A 27206-nucleotide genomic window follows, 5' to 3' on the forward strand; every position below is an offset into this window, starting at 1 on the left:
ACTAAATATTAATAAAATTATGACACATGGAATGGCAAAAATGATGTTGGCAAGCTGTTTGCATTTATTGTCATTTTGTTTCTGTCGCATTTGATGTTCGTTTTGCAGGAGATGAAAGAGATCAAAGCCAGGAGAGAAAGCTTACCACGTGTTGTGAGTCGTCATTTTATTCATATTTACTTTCTTTTGTCTTTTATTAGCATATTTGGTATTGGAGTCATCCAAAAGTCATTGAAAGTAATCCAGTTAAAGTAACCCTACCCAACCCTGGTCGCATTTTATGTTTGTTTTGCCGGAGATCAAAGAGATCAAAGCCAGGAGAGAAAGCTTACCACGTGTTGTGAGTCGTCATTTTATTCATATTGAGTTTCTTTTGTCTTTTATTAGCATATTTGGTATTGGAGTCATCCAAAAGTCATTGAGAGTAATCCAGTTAAAGTTACCCTACCCAACCCCGGTCGCATTTTATGTTCGTTTTGCCGGAGATCAAAGAGATCAAAGCCAGGAGAGAAAGCTTACCACTTGTGTGAGTCATTATTTGATTCATATTTACTTTCTTTTGTCTTTTATTAGCATATTTGGTATTGGAGTAATCCAAAAGTCATTGAAAGTAATCCAGTTAAAGTAACCCTACCCAGCCCTGGTCGCATTTTATGTTAGTTTTGCCGGAGATCAAAGAGATCAAAGCCAGGAGAGAAAGCTTACCACGTGTTGTGAGTCGTCATTTTATTCATATTGAGTTTCTTTTGTCTTTTATTAGCATATTTGGTATTGGAGTCATCCAAAAGTCATTGAAAGTAATCCAGTTAAAGTAACCCTACCCAGCCCTGGTCGCATTTTATGTTAGTTTTGCCGGAGATCAAAGAGATCAAAGCCAGGAGAGACAGCTTACCACGTGTTGTGAGTCGTCATTTTATTCATATTGAGTTTCTTTTGTTTTTTATGAGCATATTTGGTATTGGAGTCATCCAAAAGTCATTGAAAATAATCCAGTTCAAGTAACCCTACCCAACCCTGGCGGCGACCTAAGTGGGGAAACCTTGGTGTTAAAGAAAAGCAAATTTATTGACCCATGATTTTTTTTTTTTAAATAACCATTGGTATGAAAGTTTATTTATTTTTTCCCTAGTATTAAAATCTGCTTATTTTACTGAATGAAAGTTTTTTTTTTTACCACAAAGAGGCACTAAATATAACACACTGTCCCTTTAAGATCTTATTACTGGGTTGTTATTGCTAGGAATCAAGCTAAAATGACTCAGTCAACCACAAAAACAAGTGGTGATTCTAGTTAATTCTATAAAGATGTATTTAGATCTATCAATGACAGATAACGTATGAAAAGTCACTGATAATAACTGTTCCTTAGCTAGTTTCTGAACCGGTCTACGGTCTACTCGGGTTTTCTTTGGGGGCCGTTGGTGAGCACTGGTTTGGATTAAAAAACAAAAACCCTTTCAGTTGGATCAAGCTACTCAATGCGATAGATAGACCTATTTCTTCCCCAAATTTGGGCTATTTTCAACCCAATTGTTCTTTGATTGAAAATACAAACTGGACTACACACAAAACATCCCTCCCCAAAGTTTGGATAAGGACCAGTTTTGCTGGAATGCTTCAAGAAGATGTAGAAAAATCTGGAAAATGTAAGGAAAGTTTCTGTTAATCTGTGAGGACCTCCTCTGGGATCCGCTCATCTCCTTTGTCCTGCTCTTCACTTCCCGGCTCGCTTTGGAGTATCGGGCTGTCACTTTCGTCGTGGGGGTCCAGACAAACCCCATTGGTGGTCCAGGTCCGGTTTGAGGAGCCTTGGAGGGATCCCGCTTGTGACACATGGGCCCAGACTCTGCCAGGTCTGACGTCCTCAGGAGGAACGTCCTCCATTTCATCGTGGAAGGCGGACAAAGGGCTCATTTTGCGTCGGGACTTACTAGCGTGATTGACCTGAAGGTGCATGGTCATGAGTTCGTCAGAAGAGGTCCGAAATGGACATTCCAAACACTGCTTCAGTTTGATGCCTCCTTCCTCCTCCTCCTCGTCTTCTTCTTCAAGCCCTGAAAGGCCCGGTGTAGGACGTCGGGAGAGATCGAGAGGTTCGAAGCTGCCCGATGGATTCATAACAGGCTTGTCGCAGTCCACAACGATCCTGTTGGTGGTAAGGGGCTTACGACGAGAAGGTTTGAGGACTTTAGGAGGAGGAGCCTCGCTGATCCAAGCCCCTTCCACACCACCAGGGAAGAAAGGCCCCATGGCTCCTGAGAGATAGCGGAACTGGCTCTCCACGTCCACGTCCTTCAGAGAGGAGATGGTTCCCCGGTTGGTCCGATGCTCCCTCTGTGGCGGGAACCCGACGAACCAAGACGGCTGTCCTCCTGGGCCTTCAGCTTTGGAGTCGGCCTGCGTTCGGCCCTGCTTGGCGGAAGACAGGCCGTTGATGATGCTGCCCACTTTGCCCACGGAGGATCCAGAACCTGCAGAGTTCCGTTGCTCTCTGTGGTGCCGCTGGAGGTGGTACTTTAGCGAGCCCGACTGGGTGCCGGCGTAGTCGCAGTGGGGGCACTTGTAGGGTCTCTCTCCTTGACAAAACACAGGGAAAATTGCATTCAGTTGTAGTAACGAAATGAAAAGACAGAGGACAGTGTTGCATAAAACAGAGATCAGGTCACAGATAACTGAAGGATCGTTAAAAACAGTGGTTCGGATTTTTTTATGTTATTCAAAGATTTAGTGCGCGGTTTAGCTTATTTTCCGCACTATAGGGCGCACCGGGTTATAGGGCGCACCCCCCAAAAATAGTTTTTGGTCCTATATCTTCCATAGATAAGGCGCACCGGATTATAAGGCGTTACAATGGGAACGTGGACAAAACAGTCAGATGGTTCAGTCCAACTGATTACCCCCTTAACATTCCCAAAGCTTGCAAAGAAGCAAATACGTGTCGAGAACACGTGCGGATGCGGTGTCCGTACGATGTCAAATGCATCGTTCCATCATTCGGAAGGTTAAAGTCTTGGGATTCAAGAAATGCCAACCATTCCTTAGTTTCTATTTTCGCTCGCAACTTTACTGTGCATAAGACAATAAACACTTGGAATTGAGTTTAATTTAAAAATAGACACTCCATTCCATCCATTATCTGCACCGCTTATCACAGAAACATCGAGTTCAGTCTGAAACAAGATACTGGGAAAATATATAGCCGGAGTAGCTCACCGAAGTCGTTGTGTTCAATAATAATGTGCAGCCATGGTCCTCTTATATCCGTGAGTGTAGTAAATCCAGGAGAATAAAATATTTACAAATAAAGAATAGTAAAAAAATGCTTTCTGTATGCCGTCAAACCCCGTGCTATACATATTCATCTTTTTCGGCCAATTGCAGGCTTTGTTTTGCCGCTTCAGCCAATGCCAGCCTGTAAATGATAAAAAGGATCCACCCCTTGACCTCCGAATAACTTTAGCCAATAGTGATTGATTCAACTGATGATTGACACATCTTTTTCGGCCAATTGCAGGCTTTGTTTTACTGTTTAAGCCTATGCCAGCCTGTAAATGATAAAAAGGATCCGCCCCTTGACTTCCGAATAACTTTAGCCAATAGTGATCGATTCAAATGATGATTGACACATTGGTTAGCCAATGAAATAAATCCCAGCATACAACGCGGACTACTTGGCGTTGGGGGGAAAATCGAGTCGGCGGCTGCAAGTTAGTTGCAAGACTTTGTGAATTAATATTGATCCATAAATAAGGCGCACTGTATTATAAGGCGCATGGTCAGCTTTTGAAAAAAAATGAAGGCTTTTAGGTGCGCCTTATAGTGCGGAAAATACGGTAGTTCCCTTTAAGTATGTCATGATTGCTGATTTGCACCTGCGAATACCCTGTTGGCGCCAACAGCCCTGAGCGCTGATGGGTTCATGGACTATTTTTAAACCCCCGGCTTCCAAGAGGAAGCTGTCAGACCGTCCTGTGAACCTACGCTTTTGCTAGGCAAGCACCGTAACCTCCGACAATCTCCTGCTCTGTTTTCTCCTGCCTGATTACCTGTTTCTGACCTGTTTCTGGACCCGTTTCTGCCCTGCTCTTCCGTCCTGGCCATCGACCTGTTTTGTTCTGTTTCCTGCCTGATTACCTGTTGCCAACCTGTTTCTGGACCTGTTTCTGCCCTGCTCTTCCGTCCCGGCCATCGACCTGTTTTGCCCTGTTTCCTGCCTGATTACCTGTTGCCGACCTCTTTTCTGGACTCGATTACCGCCCTTGCTCCCCTGTCCCGGCTACCGACCAGCTTTCCTGCCACCCATGACTATTCCCGCTCGACACGGAAGTGCCACTTCTGCGTTCCTGCCACCTGCTACCTGTGTCCGTCGATCATCGGATCGTGGAAGCAAGCACTGCTCTCTTTTTCAATAAAACTTAAACGTTAAACGAACGCTATTGGGTCCTGTCTCCGTTTCTGGCCTGTGACAAAGTATGTGTTAATAATTTCCTCCTGAGTTCAAGAGACCTTGTACATTATCTTCCACTGCACCATTCTGATTTTAGGGTGGAACACATTAGGTAGGAGCAATGGAAATGGGAGAGTGCTGTAGACTGATGTCATGGTCATCCCCGCGTATTTGTTTTTCTCTCCGCTTGTTAGTGTTAACATCATTGACGCTGTCGCGGGCGGCAGCCTTTCCAGCAGCTCTGTGTTATCTCACACTTTTTGTGATTTATTGTTTTAAGTGTCTGCTTCTATCTTCGGTGTTTTTCGTCCCGTTTGACAACTACACTTTGGATAACTTTCTATCCTATGGTTATGGGTTTTAACGTACAAAAATGCGTTTATTTAAGGAATCAACTCCTTGCCCTGAAGAATTCTCATGCCGGCGCAATGAGGGGGCCCTATCGTGGCTGCAGAAGCTAATGTGAAGGCTAAGCGGCGTTATAAGTCTTCGGTACCGTCCGTTATCATGGGAAATGTGAACTCTCTACCAAATAAGACCGACGAACTGGCTGTGCTGGTGAAAAACATCAAAGCGTACAAGGAGTGCAGTTAGCTGTGTTTTACGGAATGTGGCTCACGTCGAGCATCCTGGACGCTAACGTGGAGCTACCCGGCTTCAGCGCTCTTAGACAGAGACACGACAGCCTGCGGGAAGCGGAGAGGAGGCGGACTCACTATCTAGGTGAACACGAGGTGGTGTAACCCTGGGCACAAAGATTTCCATCTGCTGCAGGGACGTCGCACTTTTGGCCTAGCGTATGACATCATCCACTCCGCTGTTGCTAAACTACAACACAGCACCCTGGGGCCATCCTGTTAATCTGTTAATAAACAACAAAAGGATACTGCTGGAAGTGTGAATTTCCCTACGGGGATGGATAAACTATCTGTCTATCTATCTAGTGTAGCATGAACAAAAGGACTGCTTTGAGAAGAGTCCAAATGGCAACCCAAACACAAGTTGATTTAAGCGCGTTTAAGAAATGAACGAGCTGACTAAAACTGCAATGATAACACGAACCAGGAGATGGCAGCAACAGGTAAAAAAGAGATACAGAGAGTGAAAGAGACAGAGACAAAGAGTGGGAGAAAAGGGACAAGAAAGTGCGAAGGGTAGGAAGAGAGAAAGAGAAAAGAGAGAAAAGGAAAAAGGGAAGTTAGAGCAAAAGAGGTTAAAAGACACAGAGAAAGAGACAAAGAGCAACAAAGGAAGAGAAAAAGAGAGACACATAGAGTGAAAGAGACAGAGACAGAGTGGGAGAAAAGGGGTGAAAGAGAGGGAGAGAGAGAGAGAGAGAGAGAGAGAGAGAGAGAGAGAGAGAGAGAGAGAGAGAGAGAGAGAGAGAGAGAGAGAGAGAGAGAGAGAGAGAGAGAGAGAGAGAGAGAGAGAGAGAGAGAGAGAAAATTAAAAAAAATACAGTGTCTTTGTTCGAGGCACCTGGCTTTGGCAACATCAAGTTGACATATTTCAACCTGCAGCTTGTTTTTCTCTTGCGCTTCTCTGAGTGTTGTCTCGTGGGCCGGATTCAATCCCTTAGCGGGCCTGATCAGGGCCGCCTGTTTGACACCTGTGAACTAACCGATAGCAACGTCAGCGCCTACCTGCTTATTGGGGGCATTAGGGATTCAGTGTCTTGCCCGAGGACACTTCAACATATAACACGGAGGAGCCGGGAATTGAACCTGCGAGCGCCCTACTTCCTGAACCAATGCCGCCCAGTTTTTATTTGCCTGTTTATTAATGATTAATGATTGCTTATGTTTGTTCGAATGAGTAATTAATCTCCAAATTCACGAACTGTAGATGTTTAGCTCCTTCTGCCACTGGTTTCGAAAACGAACTGAGATGAAGTTTTGAAGATCCCTACCTGTGTGGACTCTTAGATGCACTTTAAGGTGATGGGACGAGCGGAAGGCTTTACCGCAATAGGGACAATCCTTAATCCCTCGACCGCGGATCCGCTCCCGGCTGCCGGGCAGCGCGGCCGCGGCCGACAGAGCGGCCATGGTCCCGTTCGTTCCTGTTCGAGACACCGACGTGAGCAAGAAAATCACAGAGACAAAACAAGATACTGCGGTGTGTAACCCTACCGTCGTAGCCCGGCACAGTGGTTGGAAAGCGCGGCGACGCCACCTGCTGCTGTACTCGGGATTCCTGCCTGGGTTCGCCTCGACCTCCTCTGCTAGTGGCCTCGGTTTCAGCGGCGCAGCCTTCTTCCTTGGGGCTGTGAACGCGAGCGTGAACGAGCACTTGCTGCAGGCTGCGGAAGACCTTTCCGCAATCGGGGCATTCCCAAGGACCTTCGGCGGCCCCAGACGTCCTCAAAGGAGCCATGTGGTCAAAGTAGGCACGGAGCGCATCCGTCTCTGCTCCAGGGGTCCTACTCGGTAGCGTATGATGAGCCTTGTCTTTCTGCTGGTGCTGAGCTACTGCCAGGCTCTGCGCCACCAGCTGCCACCAAGGAGTTTGCTCTCTGCCGCCGGCAGTGCACCTCGACTCCATCCTCTCCCCTACAGCGTCCGGCCCTTCCAAGCTCACGCCGCCGCAAACACCCCTCTCAGCCCCTTGGGCCACGGCTTGAAGTCTCTCTGTACAACTGGCCCCACCTCTGTCACCAGGAAGGCCCAAGTAGCCCAGGATAGCAGATTTGCCGGAAGACGTCCGCACCCTGCTCCCGGTCTCCTTCTCTGGTCTTCTTCCAGATCCCTGTTGAGCTAGGAGGAGGCTGGAGTAGAGGGCGTTCAAGGACAAGTGACCAGCGGATCCTTTGGCCGGCGGGTCAGCGTTGTTGACGGTTTTGAGGCCGAGCTTATTAAGGTGGACTTTCATGTGGTTCTTCAAGAACCACGGCTCCTTGAATCCGCGTCCACACACCTGGCACTTGTGGTCCAAGGAATCCTTGTGCTTTCTCATGTGGCCCTTGAGAAACCAGGACTGAGTGAATCGCTGTCCGCAAGTATCGCACCGAAACGCCGGTAGAGTGGGCGATCCTGATGTTTTTACGGACGATGTCGTTTGTGGAGCGCCAGAGGAGGCGCCGACTGAGCTGGAGTCAGGGAGAGTGGAAGGCAAAGCGGGCGCCTCTGGGGAAGGGTGGCACTCCTGGAGGTGGGAGGCCAGGGATGCCTCCTGGTTGGCGGAGAAAGGACAAATGGTGCACTTGTAAGGATTGTGGAGTATGCGCACATGGCGTGCCAACTCGGAAGCCGTGCGAAATTTGCCTTTGCAGGCGTGGCAACGGAACGTGGGCAGAGTGAGAGTTGACGACGTCCAAGGAGTCAGGTCTTCATTAGGGCTCAATGTTGCGTGGTTCTGCTCCAACTCTGCACCCTTAAGCTCATCCTCCTCTTCGTTCTCATTCTCCTCTGAGACCGAGTGAATTCCGTGCTCATGAAATGTCTCTGTCGCGTTCTTTTGGATTCTTGGGTTCGGTTTGAGAGCCGCAGACGGGAGAGGGCTGGCATAACGCAAGGGAGCCTGGCGGTGCCGGTCCAGACTATGGGCTCTGGCGTGAAGGGACAAAATGCTTTGGAACCGGAATTTCTTCCCACAGACGTGACAGGAGAACCGGAGCGAGGGTCCGGATGCCGCCCGGGAAAAGGCGTCCCTTTGGAAAAGCTGTAAGTCCAGCTCGTCGTTGCAACTTGCGCTAGGCCCCGAAGAGAGCGCAAATTCCAGGGCGCCAAACCCGAGGGGGGGTACCGAGGGCGTGGCCGACGGCAAAGAGTCATGGCTGAGACCTTGCCCCGCCTCGGTTCCTGCCCCACCTGGGAAAAGAGCCACAGCCGGTGTGGGGGACGGAAGAGCTTCACCCTCCTGGTCGGGGAGGTCCTGCTCGGAGAGCGGGGTCGCTTCTGGACTTTTAGGATCAGGCAGTGGCTTAGGGGAACAGGGCAGCGCTAGTTCTGATGTGGAATCCATCCTCTGCTGGGGCAAAGAAGTACAGAAATTAGCAAAACCACAGGTCTATTGATTCAGTGGCATGCACAGATTGACACTAGGTGATGCTAGGGCTCCTGCCCTACCTTCTATGAAGTTGATTTTTCATAGGTCTTTTTAAAGAAGCTTATATTTTTATTTCAGTTGTTTATATTAAAGGATTTTATACATTTGACTATAAAGGATTTTATACGATAGACTACAAGTTACATGTATTCAGTTTAATGCAAAAAACATATTCACTGACTGTGCTTTAGTTCGATGTGCAATAAAAGGTCAGGGCAGGCTTTGTGAAATGATGTTTTGTTTAGAACACTTCTGATAACAGGACGCCTGGGTGTGCTGACGCAGGACGATTGTTGGGCACAAAACAACTGCCTTTGCACGCCCTTGGGAGGAGCTGACACGCAATCATGCGGGGAGAAGATAACCAATAAGAGAAAGCTAAAGTTAGCTGCAGATGACACATAGCCAATAGGGGAATAGTAGGATGCCTTTGCTTTATTTGTTGAAATGTATAAATGATCCCAGGAAACTCGGATGGGGGCTGTCTCCTGTTTACAATTAGATCTGCTGTTAGAAATAATAAAAATCTGCCCCCGTGTGGTCCTTTCTGGCTCAAAAAACGAGTGCGCATAATTGTTGGATGAATGTAGGTCGTGTTTGGTTAATGGAGTCAAATAACTAATTCGAACAATTTGGTAAACGGTACATTTTGATCGTTAAATGCCAACAATCTTAAAAAAATACAAAGGAGAAGAATCTTTCCAATGATATATAAAAGGTCTTCATGTTCAAAAATGCATCATAATAATTGGTACAGACATGTTCCTAACATAGGAAAGGAAAAAAGGGGGCGGGGTGTCACTTGAACATACCATTGTCAAAGGCGAAGTGTGTCGATTGAGGTTTCCTTAAAAAATGAAGGTATTATTTTTTACTCTATTAAGTATACATTACCAATTCCCATGAGTTCAAAGAGCCTTTATAACTTATTTCCACCGCGCCTATCTGCTTTAATCTTACTTTAAGCTGGGTGGAGCACATTAGCTCGGAGGAATGGGGGTGACAGGAGTGTGATGGAGAGCAACTTCATGCTCACCCCCATGTTTTGTTTTATTTTTTTTGTTAGTGTAGCTTGAAAATGGTGAAAGTAAGAGAAGGTCTTTTTCAAGTGCAGTCCAAGTGCCAATTCAAAACCAAGAAAGAAAGGAAACATTTATTTGAGCACGTCTAAGAGATGCACATAATTGCACGCGCAACATAAGGACCTTGCCAAACTGCAATGATAACAAGTCAGTAGATGGCGGTAGCGAGTAAAAAACTCGCAAAATGTGTGCAGATCCTTTGATAAATTGCATTTTTTTGATAATTAAGATGAAAATTGGTTTGAATCTTATTTTCTCTAGCCAGTTTCTATCTTTCTGCTTCTTTTTAGTAAACTTATTGTTAATTTTTCATTAAAAAAATTGATTAAATGGTTAGAAACTTCCAATTTTTGTAGCATAGACTCTCAGTGTAATTCATGAATATTTGATATGTTGTGAAACCATAAATGCAATATTTAAAGAATTGTATATGTGGGAATATATAAATAGTATATTAAATTGACACTTTTATAAGGGACTGCTTGTGTGAGCAAAAGCCTCCATTTTTTTTCTTTCTGTTTTTTTTTTTTGCTGAAAATGTGGGACTGCGGTCATCCGCAGCGCCGAAAGGAATTACCGGGATCATTTGCTGCGGCGCTATGCCATTCTCCAGAGACTCGACCGGTACAACTCCTCCTTCAGTCACCTGGACAGACAGGACAGGAACGAATGAATGAAAACTTTATTCGAACATTAAAATAAAAACAGAACAAAAACAATGACTCAAAAACAAAATAATGTTACATACCGTATTTTCCGCACTATAAGGCTCACCTAAAAACCTTTATTTTTTCAAAAGCTGACCATGCGCCTTATACTACAGTGCGCCTTATTTATGGATCAATATTAAATCGCAAAGTCTTCCAACTAACTTGCAGCCGCCGACTCGATTTTCCCCCGAACGTGGAGTAGTCCGCGGTGTATGCTGGGATTTATTTACCGGCGTTTCATTGGCTAACCAATGTGTCAATCATCATTTGAATCGATCACTATTAGCTAAAGTTATTCGGAGGTCAAGGGGCGGATCCTTTTTATCATTTACAGGCTGGCATTGGCGTGAACGGCAAAACAAAGCCTGCAATTGGCCGAAAAAGATGAATGTGTATAGCACGTGGCTGACGGCATAGAGAAAGCATTTTTTTCTATTATGTATTTGTAAATATTGTATTCTCCTGGATTTACTACCCTCACGGATATAAGAGGACATTGGCTACACATTATTATGAACACAACGACTTCGGTGAGCTACTCCGGCTATATATTTTCCCTGTATCTTGTTTCAGACTGAACACGATGTTTCTGTGATAAGCGGTGCAGATAATGAATGGAGTGTCTATTTTTAAATTAAACTCAATTCCAAGTGTTTATTGTCATATGCACAGTAAAGTTGCGAGCGAAAAAGAAAATAGAAACTAAGGAATGGTTGGCATTTCTTGAATCCCAAGACTTTAACCTTCCGAATGATGGAACGATGCATTTGAGTGACATCGTACGGACACCGCATCCGCACGTGTTCTCGACACGTATTTGCGTCTTTGCAAGCTTTGGGAATGTTAAGGGGGTAATAAGTTGGACTGAACTATCTGACTGTTTTGTCCACGTTCCCATTGTAGCGCCTTATAATCCGGTGCGCCTTATGTATGTCAAAAATAGGACCAAAAACTATTTTTTCGGGGTGCGCCCTATAACACGGTGCGCCTTATAGTGCGGAAAATACGGTAATATGTTCAAAATAGGGTAGTCAAAAGCAAATGCTTATATTCCCTACCCCTTCATCTTCCCGATTAAATACACCAATGATAAAACAACGATTGTAATAATAGCAATAATAACAGTTATGATATAATAATAGTAACAATAACAACAACGTTAACTATAGTTGTAAACGCTGTATTTCCAATCTCTCGTATCACTCATACCCCATTTTCTTCATCTCTGTATTCCGCCAGGAATGTTTTTTTGTATTTAAAATTGAACACGTGAATAGTCGGACATTGTTTGATCTCGTCTTGTAAATTGTCCCTCCACACACAGATAGATAAGGCGCACCGGATTAAAAGGCGCTACAATGGGAACATCGACAAAACAGTCAGATAGTTCAGTCCAACTTATTACCCCCTTAACATTCCCAAAGCTTGCAAAGACGCAAATACGTGTCGAGAACACGTGCGGATGCGGTGTCCGTACGATGTCACTCAAATGCATCATTTCAAATATCATTCAGAAGGTTAAAGTCTTGGGATTCAAGAAATGCCAACCATTCCTTAGTTTCTATTTTCTTTTTTGCTCGCAACTTTACTGTGCATATGACAATAAACACTTGGAATTGAGTTGAATTCACTCAACTCATCACAGCAACATCAAGATCGTTCTAAAACAAGATACCGGGAAAATATAAAGCCGCATAGCTCACCTAAGTTCTCACGTTCAATAATGATACGCAATCGTGGTCTTCTTACAACCGTGAGTGTAGTAAATCGGGGAGAGTCAAACATTTACAAATACAGACTAATGAAACATGTTTCTTTATGGCGTACTTTACCAAGCTTGCTATTCAGTCATCTTTTTCGGCCAATTGCAGGGTTTGTTTTGGCCCTCTAGCCAATCTGAGGCTCCGAATAACTTCAGCCAATAGCGATCAAGTTAACGGATGATTGACACATCTTTTTCGGCCAATTGCAGGGTTTGTTTCGGCCTTCTAGCCTATCCGAGAGTCCGAATAACTTTAGCCAACAGCGATCGATTCAAATGATGATTGACACATTGGTTAGCCAATGAAACGCCGGTATATAAAACCCAGCATACAACGCGGACTACTCCACGTTCGGGGGAGAATCGAGTCGGCGGCTGTTGCGTAAGTTGCGAGACCTTGCGATTTAATATTGATCCATATATAAGGCGCACTGTATTATAAGGCGCATGGTCAGCTTTTGAAAAAAATTAAGACTTTTAGGTGCGCCTTATAGTGCGTAAAATACGGTAATTCGTTATTGCTAGCTGCAGAACGAGCACGCCAGCGTAGACGACAGACAGAAACTGCGAATATCATAACAATTGTTAGCACGACAATACTCTCCTTTTAAAAAAAAAAAAAACATTTTTTTTGACACCACCCGGCGACGGTGTGAATCACATAGGACGACACATACAGTGGCTTGCGAAACTATTTGGCCCCCTTAAAAACTAAAAAGTAGCCGTGCAAAATGATTCAGCCCCTTTACTTTCAGTGCAGCAAACTCTGTCCAGAAGTTCTGTGAGGATCTCTAAATGATTCAACGTGGATCTAAATGACTAACGATGACAAATGGAACACACCTGTGTGTAATCAAGTCTCTGTATAAATGCACCGGCGCTGTGATAGTCTCAGAGGTCTGTTTAAAGCTTAACTTTGTGCAATGGAAGATTTTTCAGTTGTTACGTTGACTGTTGCAATTTTAAGTGCAATATTCCTGTTTTTGTATTTAGTTCTTATTTCAGATGCAAATACTTTATATGTTAGAGGTGAAGACATATTTTTTTTCTATTCATAAGTTTTCATATCACTTATTTTTCCAACTGGAGTGCAACCGTTGTAGAAATACAATGATAATAAAGGTGATTCTGATTCTGAACAAACTGGAATCTATGAGAAAGAAAAACATGCCAATGGACCAATCACAAGAAAGAAAAAAAGCTTTTCAAAAGGGAGCTGTCGCTTGATTGGTGGATAGCCGGGACCTGTGGTTCACTCCCAAGAGCTGGTTCGTTTGCAAACGAACCATCACTAAAGCCCGTCGCTGATGGCCTAGGAATTGTTCTATTCTATTCTATTCTATTCTATTCTAATTGTTGGAACTAAATATCAAAATGTAGCGTTTACCAAATTGTTCGAATGAGTTATCTGACTCCATTAACCAAACACGACCTACATTCACCCAACAATTGATGCCTGCTCATTTCTTGAGGGAAAAGATGAACAGGAAAGCCGACATTTCCACACGGGGGCAGATTTATTTTCCGTAACAATTTAACTAAGTGTACTCCATCGAAAACGGCCGAATTAGCGACGTTGGAGTCTCTGGGAAGCCTTTTTCTCAAGTCCTTTAGCTTTATCCTATTTTCCATCTTCCCGCATAATGGCGAGCCGACTCCTCCCATGGGCGTGCCAAGGAAGCCCCCTGGGCTTCACCATCTCGTCAAAGAGCCCCGATGTCTGGGGTACTCAAAACAACACCGAGCGTTTCTACGTCATCAGGGCCTTTCTGCGTCACCAGCGTCTGGATGTGCTGATTATCTTAAACAAAATTTTCCACCAGGGTGGCTTGACATTGAATACAGCCCAGTCAGTGAATATCTTTTGCATTATATGTAATTTGTATTCGATCGTATAAAATCCTTTATAGTCAAATGTATAAAATCCTTCAGTGTGAAATACAGGTGCACACGTGTTTATAACACAGTTTGTCTGCTAGCTCCAATGCGTTTCGACACGGGACAAACAGGAAGCGCCATATTAAGACTTCCCAACACCCCCTTGCCGTGTGTTTACACATACATGCAATGTTTCAGATGAAAAATGGAGCATTTGTTGGGTTGCTAGGTTGGCCAAGATGGAGGAGAGCCACAACACGAAAGGTCGCACACATCTGTATTTGTTTCTGCATCCGGATGACATTTGAGCTCAGCTATGAGTCACACAGATATCACTACGCTCAGGTTAATCCTCGCTGATTGTTCTTTCTCTCCCGTCTGTCTTTCCTCACCCTGACGATTTCTCCCATCCCCCCTCTTTGGTCTCTCTCTGCCTTCCTCCCTCCGTCGGTCCATTATTCACTAATTTTCTTTCATTCTCTGCACCCCCCCCAAAGCCCCCGACTCTTCCTTCTCCCTCCCCTCCCGTCCTGCAGTGCTGTGGGTTGGCGCCGTGCCAGAGAATGCTGATATCAGCTGGTGGACTGGAGGCTGCCAACATGGCGAAGTGCAAAGAAGCCGAGGCACAGGAGAGAAAAAACACACAGGGCGCTTTTACAAAAGAACGGCAACTCAAAACCTGCTGCGTGATGGTGTGTCTGTGAGCTGTATTTGATTTTTGAAAGGATCAATCGTCTGGACAAAGCATCAAGCCGGTATGGGATGGAATTTAGCACAGAAAACACAGAAGTAATGACCAACAGTCCCCAAAGTATCAGCACAAACATTACTATCAACCACAGAGAGCTAGAGCCTGTCACGGAATCTAAATATCCTGGAGCCGTCATATCAGAAGAGGGGTCAGAACCAGAAATCATGGCCAGGATAGCTCAAACCACAGCCACACTTGCCAGACTTAAACCCATTTGGAGGGACGAGAACATAGCAGTGAAATCAAAGAACATGGACTCTCACAACAAAACTGGAAAAGAAAATCCAGGCCATGGAGATGCCATGCTACAGGAAACTAACTACTAAGCCCATGTGACAAACGAAACGGTGCTTAAAACCATCAGAAGGCACATTGGATCCTATTGACAGACTGGCAGGCGAAGAACAGGCCTGGACGAGGCATCAACCCAGCATGGAATGGAGATCAGCTCAGAAAGAAACAAAAGTAATGACCAACAATCCCCAAAGTATAACCACAAACATTACTATCAACCACAGAGAGCTAGAACCTGTCACTGAGTCTAAATATCCTGGAGCTGTCATATCAGAAGAGGGGTCAGAACCAGAAATCATGGCCAGGATAGCTCAAACCACAGCCACACTTGCCAGACTTAAACCCATTTGGAGGGACAAGAACATGGCAGAACATGGACTCTCACAGCAAAACTGGAAAAGAAAATCCAGTCTATGGAGATGGGAGGCTACAGGAAACTAACTACTAAGCCCTATGTGACAAACGAAACGGTGCTTAACACCATCAGAAGGCACATTGGATCCTATTGACAGACTGGCAGGCAAAGAACAGGCCTGGACGAAGCATCAAGCTGGTATGGGATGGAATTTAGCACAGAAAACACAGAAGTAATGACCAATAGTCCCCAAACTATCAGCACAAACATTACTATCAACCACAGAGCGCTAGAGCCTGTCACTGAATCTAAATATCCTGGAGCTGTCATATCAGAAAAGGGGTCAGAACCAGAAATCATGGCCAGGATAGCTCAAACCTCAGCCACACTTGCCAGACTTAAACCCATGTGACAAACGAAATGGTGCTTAACACCATCAGAAGGCACATTGGATCCTATTGACGGACTGGCAGGCAAAGAACAGGCCTGGACGAAGCATTAAGCCGGTATGGAATGGAGATCAGCACAGAAAGAAACAAAGTAATGACCAACAGTCCCCAAGGTATCACCACAAACATCACCATCAACCACAGGGAGCAAGAACCTGTCACTGAATTTAAACATCCTGGAGCTGTCATATCAGAAGAGGGGTCAGAACCAGAAATCATGGCCAGGATAGCTCCAACGACAACCGTACTTTCCAAACCTAGACCCATTTGGAGAGGCAAGAACATAGCAGTAAATTCAAAGAGCAGACTACTTACACCTTCCTCTATGTTTGCAAACATGGACTCTCACAGCAAAACAGGAAAAGAAAATCCAGGCTACAGGAAACTAACTACCAAGCCCATGAGACAAATGACGGACTGGCAGGCGAAGAACAGGCCTGGAGGAAGCATCAACCCGGTATGGAATGGAGATGAGCACAGAAAAGAACAAAAGTAATGACCAAGGTATCACCACAAACATCACCATCAACCACAGAGAGCTAGAACCTGTCACCAAATTAAACAATCTTGGAGCTGTCATATCAAAAGAGCGGTCAGAACCAGAGATCCTGGCGAGGATAGCTCAAACCACAGTCACACTTGCTACACCTAAACCCATCTGAAGGGACAAGAACATAGCAGTGAAATCAAAGATCAGACTCATGTAAGTGCCAGTTACTTCCATCTTCTTCTAGGCTTGCGAGTCATGGACTCTCACAGCAAAACTGGAAAAGAAAATCCAGGGCATGGAGATGCCATGCTACAGGGAACCTCTAGGCATAAGCTACATAGCTCAGAGGACACATTAGATCCTACGAAGAACTGTGCGCTGACGGAAACTTGAGGGGTATGGTCACGTCACAAGATCACCAGGACTGTCCAAAATCACTTCCAGGGCAGAAGGAAAGGAATACCAAAAAATAACCGGGCCGACAACTTCAAGGAATGGACTGGTGCCAACTTCAAAATTCAGGAAGCAGACCCTGAAGACCTCTATTGTATGGGTCCCAATCGGACGCTGAAGGCCAAAATGAAAACCCAATAATAGAAACAGTCGACAATGAATTCCGTTGTCCAGTCCAAATTGTCCCAAGGTGTGAATGAGTCTGTCTGTCTCTGTATGCCCTGCGACTGGCAGTTCAGGGTGTTCCCTGCCCACTGCCTGAAGATTGCTGGGATGGTCTCCAGCAACCCTGCTGAGGATAAGCGACGCAGAAATGCACCAGACACGTTTTTCCAACAGAGTGGGGCATCTCACATGATCAGAATCTCTGCCGAGAGTCGCTCATGCTCAATAGCATTTCCGTGTCGAGCGGTAACATACATAAAGGACAGCATCAACACCAAATAAAACTTCTACAGTTTGGGAGCATTTCAGCCTCATCTCATCTCATTAGCTGCACCGCTTATCCTCAGTAGGGTCGCGGGGGTGCTGGAGCCCATCCCAGCAATCATCGGGCAGTGGACAGGGACACCCTGAAATGAATGCCAGCCAATCGCAGGGCACACAGGGACAGACAACTCGCTCGCTCATTCAAACCTAGGGACAATTTAGACCGGCCAATCCACCTGAAACGCATGTTTTCGGAATGTGGGAGGAAACCAGAGTGCCCGGAAGAAACCCACACAAGCACGGGGAGAACATACAAACTCCGCACAGGAAGTCCGGTAGCTGGATTTGAACCCACACAGGAGGTTCCCAAGACCTTAGAACTGTGCCGCACACGCCTGCATAAGGCAAATACAAAGATTTACTCGCAAAATTTGCAAAGCAAAAATTGCGCATCATGGCAGTAGCTCGGTGGCCTTGCGGGTAGGGCGCCCGGCACGAGACTGGGAGGTTGCTGGTTCAAGCCTCAGCCAGGTCATACCTAAGACTTACAACCCTGGTACCCATAGCCTCTCTGCTCGGCATTAGGGGTTGGAATTGGGGGGTTTGGTCACCCAATGACTCCCAAGACATCAGTTGGGTTCAAATGGACCAATGAGAATCTCATAGTAAGAATGTGGATTTTTCAACTGAAACTGGAGCGCCGACATTTAAAGAGACAGCACGTCAAACAGTTGAACAGTGTCTGACTCGCCTCGGTAAGATCCAAGTAGCATTCAGGCTAATACGGTTTTCGTGCCGTGCATAGTACACTTTATACGCGAATATTTAGTGATACAGGAAATCTTGAGCGTATTTGAAGTCGAAAGCACGCAGTCCAGAGAAAAAACTGTTGAGAATCCTAAAGTTCTTCTGTTCCAGACTATGCTTCTGACCACGGAATGTACTTCAAAACACAGGGATCAGATGTGTTTTATCGACTGTTCTACTGCTGCTAATGAGCCTGTTCTCGGTTTGCAGGGTTAAAAAAAATATTGACTTGATTCTAATGTATTATTTATTTGCCTGTCTCTAAAAAATGGACGGGTTTATTTATGTATGGCTGTCTCTGGTGACCCTGCACAGAGCCTACCGTATTTTCCGCACTATAAGGCGCACTTAAAAGTCTTCATTTTTTTCAAAAGCTGACCACGCGCCTTATAATACAGTGCGCCTTATATATGGCTCAATATTAAATTCGCAAGGTCTCGCAACTTACGCAACAGCCGCCGACTCGATTCTCCCCCGAACGTGGGGTAGTCCGCAGTGTATGCTGGGATTTATATACCGGCGTTTTATTAGCTAACCAATGTGTCAATCATCATTTGAATCGATCGCTATTGGCTAAAGCTATTCGGAGCCTCGGATTGGCGAGAGGGCCAAAACAAACCCTGCAATTGGCCGAAAAAGATGTGTCAATCATCCGTTAAATCGATCGCTATTGGCTGAAGTTATTCGGAGCCTCGGATAGGCTAGAGGGCCAAAACAAAGCCTGCAATTGGCCGAAAAAGATGACTGAATAGCAAGCTTGCCAAACTACGCCATAAAGAAACATGTTTTATTAGTCTGTATTAGTAAACATTTGACTCTCCTGGATTTACTACACTCACGGTTGTAAGAAGACCATGATTGCGTATCATTATTGAACGTGAGAACTTCGGTGAGCTACTCCGGCTATATATTTTCCCGGTATCTTGTTTTAGAACGATCTTGATGTTGCTGTGATGAGTTGAGTGAATTAAACTCAATTCCAAGTGTTTATTGTCATATGCACAGTAAAGTTGCGAGCGAAAAGGAAATGGAAACTAAGGAATGGTTGGCATTTCTTGAATTCCAATGACGCATTTAAGTGACATCGTACGGACACCGCATCCGCACGTGTCTATGACACGTATTTGCTTCTTTGCAAGCTTTGGGAATGTTAAGGGGGTAATCAGTTGGACTGAACCATCTGACTGTTTTGTCCACGTTCCCATTGTAGCGCCTTATAATCCGGTGCGCCTTATGTATGGAAGATATAGGACTATAGGTGCGCCCTATAGTGCGGAAAATACGGTAATTGGTTTTAGATAGGGCATATTTAATGTCGTTTTTGAACAAACCCTCAGATGTATTTTTTCCATATTAACTTCATGTTATCTTTAAAAACGATCCTTTTATTCCACTAATGGTTTCAATAGCCTGGCGACTAGTCGATGATGACGTGTTGCGTCACACAATAAAACCAGAAATCCAGAGTTGATGTGAAAGTGCAGGTTAGCGCACGTAGTGGTGTATTCCTTCTTTATGCAGGACGAAGCAGGAATGTTCTCGTATACCACAAAAGCTCAGCATTCCTTTTTATGAGAGGGATAACCGGCGTCAGAGTACTTGTGCTCGGGAATGAAAATAGGTCGATGGTTGAGAGGTTTAACGGAAGATATGTTCCGGTAGATTGTAAGACCGCAGAAAATATTGAGCGTTACTCACATTGTGTTTCTTCAGTGAAGTTTTTGACAAAGGTAAGATTGTGTAGAGCAGGGGTGTCAAACTCATTTTAACTCGGGGGCCACACGATAGAACAAACATTCTGTCGGGGGCCGGACTAGTAGATTAAAGAGAAAGAAAAAGAGAGATAAAGAAATAAGAGAAGAGTGAGGGCGGGACAAAGAAAGAAAAAGAGAGAGAGGCAGAGAGTGTGAGAAACAAAAGAGATAAAAAGTCGTGAGAAACAAAAGAGATAAAAAGTCGTGAGTGAGGGGAAGAAGAAAGGGAGAGGAAGAAAGAAATCCAAAGAGAAATAGAAAGACAGAAGGAGAGAAAAGAGAAAAGAAAGCGCAAAGGGTAGAAAGAGAGAAAGAGAAAAGATAGAAAAGGAAAAAAGGAAGAGAAAAAGAGAGTCACAGAAAGTGAAAGAGACACAGAGTGGGGGGAAAAGGGGTGAAAAAGAGAAGGAGAGAGAGAGAGAGAGAGAGAGAGAGAGAGAGAGAGAGAGAGAGAGAGAGAGAGAGAGAGAGAAAAAGAAACACAAGTACAGTGTCTTTGTTGGAGGCACCTGGCTTTGGCAAAATCAAGCTGACATATTTCAACCTGCAGCTTGTTTTTCTCTTGTGCTCCTCTGAGTGTTGTCTCGCGGGCCGGATTCAATCCCTTAGCGGGCCTGATTTGGCCCGCGGGCCGCCTGTTTGACACATGTGGTGTAGAGAGATTCAATTCCCATTTATTTATTCCCTCCTGAGAAGGAAGTTTGTGCTTTAAGGACAAATTCAATAAAACTAAAAGAAAGAAAAACTACGATTAGAAAGGAAAACGTGAAAAAGATTAGTCCAAAATGCGTCGATCAAACTATTTCAAGCTGGGCTTAATAAATTAGCCTGGATTTTCTTTATTTTACTTTCGCGCAATACCCCCCGGACCAACTCAACACCAACTCTGACGTTCAAGTGTAAAAACCTCTAATTATTTTCATATTTTTCTCTTTTTTTTCTTTCCTTTTTCTTGTTCTATGCAAAAGACAAAGCAAAAAAACTGAGGCCCAACAATGTTTTGTTTTGTTCACTTTGAATGATCCTAGCTTGCATTTTCCTGGTGCTCTTTTAGCACTCGTTTTGGGTGGCAAAACACCGTACAAAGATATCCAGCAGTCAGGTATTACACACTGTACCTTTAGAACAGGGGTGTCAAACTCAATTTACCTCGGGGGCCACAGGATAGAACAAATATTCCCTCGGGGGCCGGACTAGTAGATTAGAGAGAAAGAAAGAGAGAAAGAAATAACACAAAGCGAAGGAGAGAAAAAGAGGGTGGAACAAAGAATGAGAGAAAGGGAGAGAGAGAGAGAAAAAGAGAGAGAGAGAGAACGTAAAACGTGAGAAACAAGAGATAAAGACAAATAATGAGAGAGGGGGAAAGAAAGAGAGAGAAAGAAAAAATATCCAAAGAGAAATAGAAAGAGAGGAGAGAAAAAAGGAGAGAAAGAGAGAATGGGAGAAGGAGAGAATGGGAAAGCAAGAGAGAGAGAAAGAGAGACAAGAGAGAGAGAGAAGGAAGAATGGAAGAGAGAGCAAAATAAGGTAAAAAGACAAAGAGAGACAGAAAGAGACAAAGAGAAACAAAGAAAGAGACAAAGAGAGACACAGAAAGTGAAAAAGAGAGACAGCGAGAGAGAGAAAAAGGGAAGGGAAAAAAAGAGCGAGAGAGAGAGAGAGAGAGAGAGAGAGAGAGAGAGAGAGAGAGAGAGAGAGAGAGAGAGAGAGAAATACAAGTCAAGAAACAAAACAAGAACAACTCTGGGAGCTGAGCTAAAGAAATGTGAGCGTTAAGAGCAAGCATGTCAAACATACGGTCCGCGAGCTGGATCCAGCCCGTTGGATGATTTAATCCGGGTAGGCTCATAAAATACGCTGAATGACAAAGTATAATTTTGATGGGCTAAGCTAAAAATTTGACATTCTTTTACTCTGTCATGATTATTTCATGTGGTACTTCTGTGGCGAGCAATGACGGTTTCGGGAGCGGGAAAAAACAGGTCAATAGCCGGGACAGGAAAGCAAAAAACATGGTCGAGATCAGAAAATGAGTCAAAGCCGGGAAACAGACGGGAGCCAAAACAGGAGTGAGTCAGGGTCGAAAAGCTTGCCTAGCGTAAACTGAGGTTCCCAGACAGACTGACAACAGGTGACAGATAGACGAGGGTTTAAATCAGGGGTGTCAAACTCATTTTAACCCGGGGGCCACATGATAGAACAAACATTCTCTCGGGGGCCGGACTAGTATATTAGAGAGAAAGAAAAAGGGAAAAAAAATAAGACAAAGCGAAGGAGAGAAAAAGAAAGAGGGTGGGACAAAGAGAGAGAAAGGGAGAAAGAGAGAGAGAGAGAATAGGGAGAACGTGAAACGTGAGAAACAAGAGCTAAAGACAATTAATGAGAGAGGGAAAGAAAGAGAGAGAAAGAAAGATATCCAAATAGAAATAGAGAGGAGAGAAAAAAAGGAGAGAAACAGAGAATGGGAGAAGGAGAGAATGGGAAACCTAGAGAGAGAGATAATGAGAGAAAAGAGAGAAAAGGAAGAGAGAGCAAAATAAAGTAAAAAGACAAAGAGAGAGAAAGAGACAAAGAGAAACAAAGAAAGTGAAAAAGAGAGAGGCAAAGAGACAGAGAGAGAGAGAGAGAGCGAGAGAGAGAGGGAGAGAGAGAGAGAAGAGGGAGAACGTGAAATGTGAGAAACAAGAGCTAAAGACAATTAATGAGAGAGGGGGAAAGAAAGAGAGGGAAAGAAAGATATCAAAATAGAAATAGAGAGAAGGAGAGAAAAAAAGGAGAGAAACAGAGAATGGGAGAAGGGGGAATGGGAAACCTAGAGAGAGAGATAAAGAGAGGAAAGGAAGAGAGAGCAAAAGAAAGTAAAAAGACAATGAGAGAGAAAGAGACAAAGAGAAACAAAGAAAGAGAAAAAGAAAGACAGACACAGAAAGTGAAAGAGAGAGAGGCAGAGAGAGAGAGAGAGATAGAAAGAAATACAAGTACAGTGTCTTTGTGAGAGGCACCTGGCTTTGGCAACATCAAGTGGACCTATTTCCACCTGCAGCTCGTTTTTCTCTTGCGCTTCTCTGAGCGTCGTCTCGCGGGCCGGATTCAATCCCTTAGCGGGCCGGATCCGGCCCCCGGGCCGCATGTTTGACAACCCTGGTTTAAATAGTAACGTAATAGTTCATTTCAGAGTAACGTGCTTCTATTGAGTGTCAGTCATCTGGGGGGAGGGTCTTTGGGTAACAGTATTCCTTTCAAAATAAGAGAAACTAATTACTTTTTTTCTAAGTAACACACCCAACACTGTATACAGCACATGTAAAGAAACAGAGAAGGTACATGTACATCAAAAGTTTCGATTTTTTAAAAATAAATGTCAACTGAATGCTTTCTCTAGCTGCTAGAGGGCAGTGTAGAGCTTGGTGCGTCGTAGAGGTAAGATCGGGCCTAAAAAATTTAGCCCGACCTGACCCAAGTCGCGGGTATATCAACCCGAACCCGACCAAACCCGCTGGATTAACTTCATTTGATAACCGAGCCCGAAATAAACCCAAACTTGAATTTGACGCCAAAATAAACAAGAAGCTTTACTTCAGTGCCAAACTGAACTACACAGCTTGTGGTTTGACTGGGGCGCTGAATTGTACATCTCGGTAACGTGCAGCGAAGGAAAGTGAAACTAAACAAAATGGCGCAGACTAGAAAATCAAATTCTGCAGATTACAAGATGCAAAAAGTGAAAGATTTGTCCAAAAAGCAGAAGGTTTGTAAAGCTTGTAAGCTATTGACAAAAAGCGGAAATCACGACTGACATGAGGGAGGTTGAAGGAGGAACCCGCTCATCTTTTACTCCAACACAGAGGAAAGGTCCTTTGGATTTAGTGATTTGGAGTTAGTTAAGTGATGTTCAAAGCATACAACATCATAGGCGGCGCCGCGAGCGGCAGCCTTTCCAGAAGCTCCGTGTTATTTCGCTCTTTTTGTGATTTATCGTTTTAAGTGTCTGCTTCTATCTTCGGTGTTTTTTGTCCCGTTTGACAACTACACTTTGGATGATTTTCTATCCTATGGTTATGGGTTTTAACGCACAAAAATGCGTTTATTCGAGGAATCAACTCCTTGCCCTGAAGAATTCTCGTGCCGGCGTGCCGAGGGGGCCCAATCGTGGATGCAGCGCTGGAGCTAAAGCTAAGCGGCTAGCAGCGTTATAAGCCTTCGGTACCGTCCGTAATCATGGTAAATGGGAACTCTCTACCAAATAAGACCGACGAACTGGCTGTGCTGGTGAAAAACATTAAAGCGTACAGGGAGTGCAGTTAGCTGTGTTTTATGGAAACGTGGCTCACGTCTAGCCTCCTGGATGCTAACGTGGAGCTACCCGAAGCTACCCGGCTTCAGCGCTGTTAGACAGAGACACAAAAGCCTGTGGGAAGCGGACAGGAGGTGGACTCGCTATCTACGTGAACAGGAGGTGGTGTAACCCTGGGCACAAAGATTTCCATCTGCTGCAGGGACGTCGAACTTTTGGCCTAGCGCGTGACGTCAACCACTCCGCTGTTGCTAAACTACAACACAGCACCCCGAGGCCATCCTGTTATCTGTTAATATACAACAAAAGGATACTGCTGGAAGTGTGAATTTCCCTACGGGGATGAATAAAAGTATCTATCTATCTATCTATCTAACTAAATGATTTCTTGAGTAAAAGTTGGCGCATGCTGTGCAGATGCTCCACGATGGAAAAGAAACAACAAAAAACAAACAACAGCGAAATAGAAGCCCTGCTGGCCCAATTGATTGACATTTTATGCTTCAACCTGTCCTGGAATTCGGGTAAGGTTCAGGCCTGGGTCAAAGTTCTCCCCTCTAGTGAGTGGGTTAACGAGTAAAACTGCATTCACTCAACTGTTAACTTAAACCAGTTAACACAATCAATGTTAAACGTGAAAATATTTCCCCATAGTTTGTGAATAAATGAGTTTAGAAAAAGCTAGACTGAATGATAAAGTATAATACTCATAAACAGGGTTAGGTAGGGTTACTTTAACTTGATTACTTTCGGATTACTTTTGGATTACTCCAATACCAAATATGCTAATAAAAGACAAAAGAAACTAAATATGAATAAAATGACTCAATTTTGTGCAGGCTTGGGGAGTAACGGAATACATGGAACGGCAAAAATGATGTTGGCAAGCTCATCTCATCTGCTACACCGCTTATCCTCAGTAGGGTCGCGGGGGTGCTGGAGCCCATCCCAGCAATCATCGGGCAGTGGGCAGGGGACACCCTGAACTGGTTGCCAGCCAATCGCAGGGCAAGCTGTTTGGATTGATTTTTGTTTTGTTTCTGTCACATTTTATGTTCGTTTTGCCGGAGATCAAAGAGATCAAAGCCAGGAGAGAAAGCTTACCACGTGTTGTGAGTCATCATTTTATTCCTATTTAGTTTCTCTTGTCTTTTATTAGCATATTTGGTAGTGGAGTCATCCAAAAGTAGTTGAAAGTAATCCAGTTCAAGTAACCCTACCCAACCCTGGTCGCATTTTATGTTCGTTTTGCCGGAGATCAAAGAGATCAAAGCCAGGAGAGAAAGCTTACCAAGTGTTGTGAGTCATCATTTTATTCATATTTAGTTTCTTTTGTCTTTTATTAGCATATTTGGTAGTGGAGTAATCCAAAAGTAGTTGAAAGTAATCCAGTTCAAGTAACCCTACCCAACCCTGGTCGCATTTTATGTTCGTTGTGCCGGAGATCAAAGAGATCAAAGCCAGGAGAGAAAGCTTACCACATGTTGTGAGTCATCATTTTATTCATATTTAGTTTCTCTTGTCTTTTATTAGCATATTTGGTATCGGAGTCATCTAAAAGTCATTGAAAGTAATCCAGTTAAAGTAACCCTACCTAATGCTGGTCGCATTTTATGTTTGTTTTGCCGGAGATCAAAGAGATCAAAGCCAGGAGAGAACGCTTACCAAGTGTTGTGAGTCCTCATTTTATTCATATTCAGTTTCTTTTGTCTTTTATTAGCATATTTGGTAGTGGAGTCATCCAAAAGTCATTGAAAGTAATCCACTTAAAGTAACCCTACCCAACCCTGGTCGCATTTTATGTTCGTTTTGGCGGAGATCAAAGAGGTCAAAGCCAGGAGAGAACGCTTACCACATGTTGTGAGTCATCATTTTATTCCTATTTAGTTTCTTTTGTCTTTTATTAGCATATTTGGTAGTCGAGTAATCCAAAAGTAGTTGAAAGTAATCCAGTTCAAGTAACCCTACCCAACCCTGGTCGCATTTTATGTTCGTTTTGCCGGAGATCAAAGAGATCAAAGCCAGGAGAGAACGCTTACCACGTGTTGTGAGTCATCATTTTATTTCTATTTAGTTTCTTTTGTCTTTAATTAGCATATTTGGTATTGGAGTCATCTAAAAGTCATTGAAAGTAATCCAGTTAAAGTAACCCTACCCAACCCTGGTCGCATTTTATGTTCGTTTTGCCGGAGATCAAAGCCAGGAGAGAACGCTTACCATGTATTGTGAGTCATCATTTTAGTCCTATTTAGTTTCTTTCATCTTTTATTAGCATTATTGGTAGTGGAGTAATCCAAAAGTCATTGAAAGTAATCCAGTTCAAGTAACCCTACCCAAACCTGGTCGCATTTAATGTTCGTTTTGCCAGAGATCAAAGCCAGGAGAGAACGCTTACCATGTATTGTGAGTCATCATTTTATTCCTATTTAATTTCTTTTGTCTTTTATTAGCATATTTGGTACTGGAGTAATCCAAAAGTCATTGAAAGTAATCCACTTAAAGTAACCCTACCTAACCCTGATAATACTCATAAACTGAGCTAAAGAATTTGGAGTTGACGTCTCGGAACCGAAAATCCGGCTCCAGACCCAAACAGAGTTCGTCACCCTTCGGTTTAAGCGTCTCCATTTTGTTCCCAAATGTTCGAGAGCAGCTCAAAAAAAAATCAGAGGAGGGGAATAACGGGGAGGAGGACAATCCATCTGCAAATGGACCCGCAAGAACTTTAAACCCGCATACTTTTCCCTGTTCTATTCGACTTGCGACATCTGCCACAATCGGATTACGAACATGCGTAATTAACACGGAACAAAAGACCCCCCCCCCCCTCCTGCACGTACTCGCAACTCGAATGCAACATGCGATCCGAGATCCGCCGACTTCTCGCAAAGTTAACCCGGGTCGGGAAAAAAACCATCAAAGTCCACACTCGTGTTTCACGCAAAAACGCCCGCGGCGCACGCGAGAAGCTCAGCGCGTGGAAAGTGTTTTTTTTTTCCTGCACAAAGCGACGATAAACTCCGAGGAAAAAAAAGAGGGGGGGGTGGACGGGGGTCGCGATGAGGGGAGCAAAGTGCGCGTGGAGGTGAGTCGCGCGTGCACGTCAGCGTGCACAAACGCACATGCATGCAGATGTCGCGGCGGATGGAAGGCGTTCGTACTTACGCGTGAGCTGCCTCGCGGATTAATGACGCGACACGTCAT

The 27206-nt window shown here is 44.3% G+C and overlaps 1 protein-coding gene across 1 annotated transcript; it reads right to left on the bottom strand.

The window, feature by feature from the left end:
• On the bottom strand, positions 1-27206 carry znf219 (zinc finger protein 219). The gene is made up of 5 exons (XM_088347324.1): positions 27168-27206; positions 10154-10222; positions 6580-8413; positions 6357-6509; positions 1-2576 (listed from the first exon to the last, which is right to left on the bottom strand). The coding sequence occupies exons 1-5, from the start codon at positions 27204-27206 to the stop codon at positions 1663-1665; spliced, it is 3009 nt and encodes a 1002-aa protein (XP_088203450.1). The 3' UTR covers positions 1-1662.

This window comes from Urocampus carinirostris, chromosome 11 (genome assembly GCF_059441175.1).
Source record: "Urocampus carinirostris isolate Australia breed hairy pipefish chromosome 11, RoL_Ucar_1.0, whole genome shotgun sequence".
Classification (NCBI taxonomy): domain Eukaryota; kingdom Metazoa; phylum Chordata; class Actinopteri; order Syngnathiformes; family Syngnathidae; genus Urocampus; species Urocampus carinirostris.

Excerpts from the sequence above, each read along its gene's own strand:
- znf219 (XM_088347324.1), bottom strand. The coding sequence starts at position 27,206 with ATGACGTGTCGCGTCATTAATCCGCGAGGCAGCTCACGC. Across the intron at positions 8,414-10,153 it reads CGCCGCAGCAAATGATCCCG|AGGATGGATTCCACATCAGA; the intron begins GTAATTCCTTTC and ends TTGCCCCAGCAG. Across the intron at positions 2,577-6,356 it reads GCATCTAAGAGTCCACACAG|GAGAGAGACCCTACAAGTGC; the intron begins GTAGGGATCTTC and ends TGTTTTGTCAAG.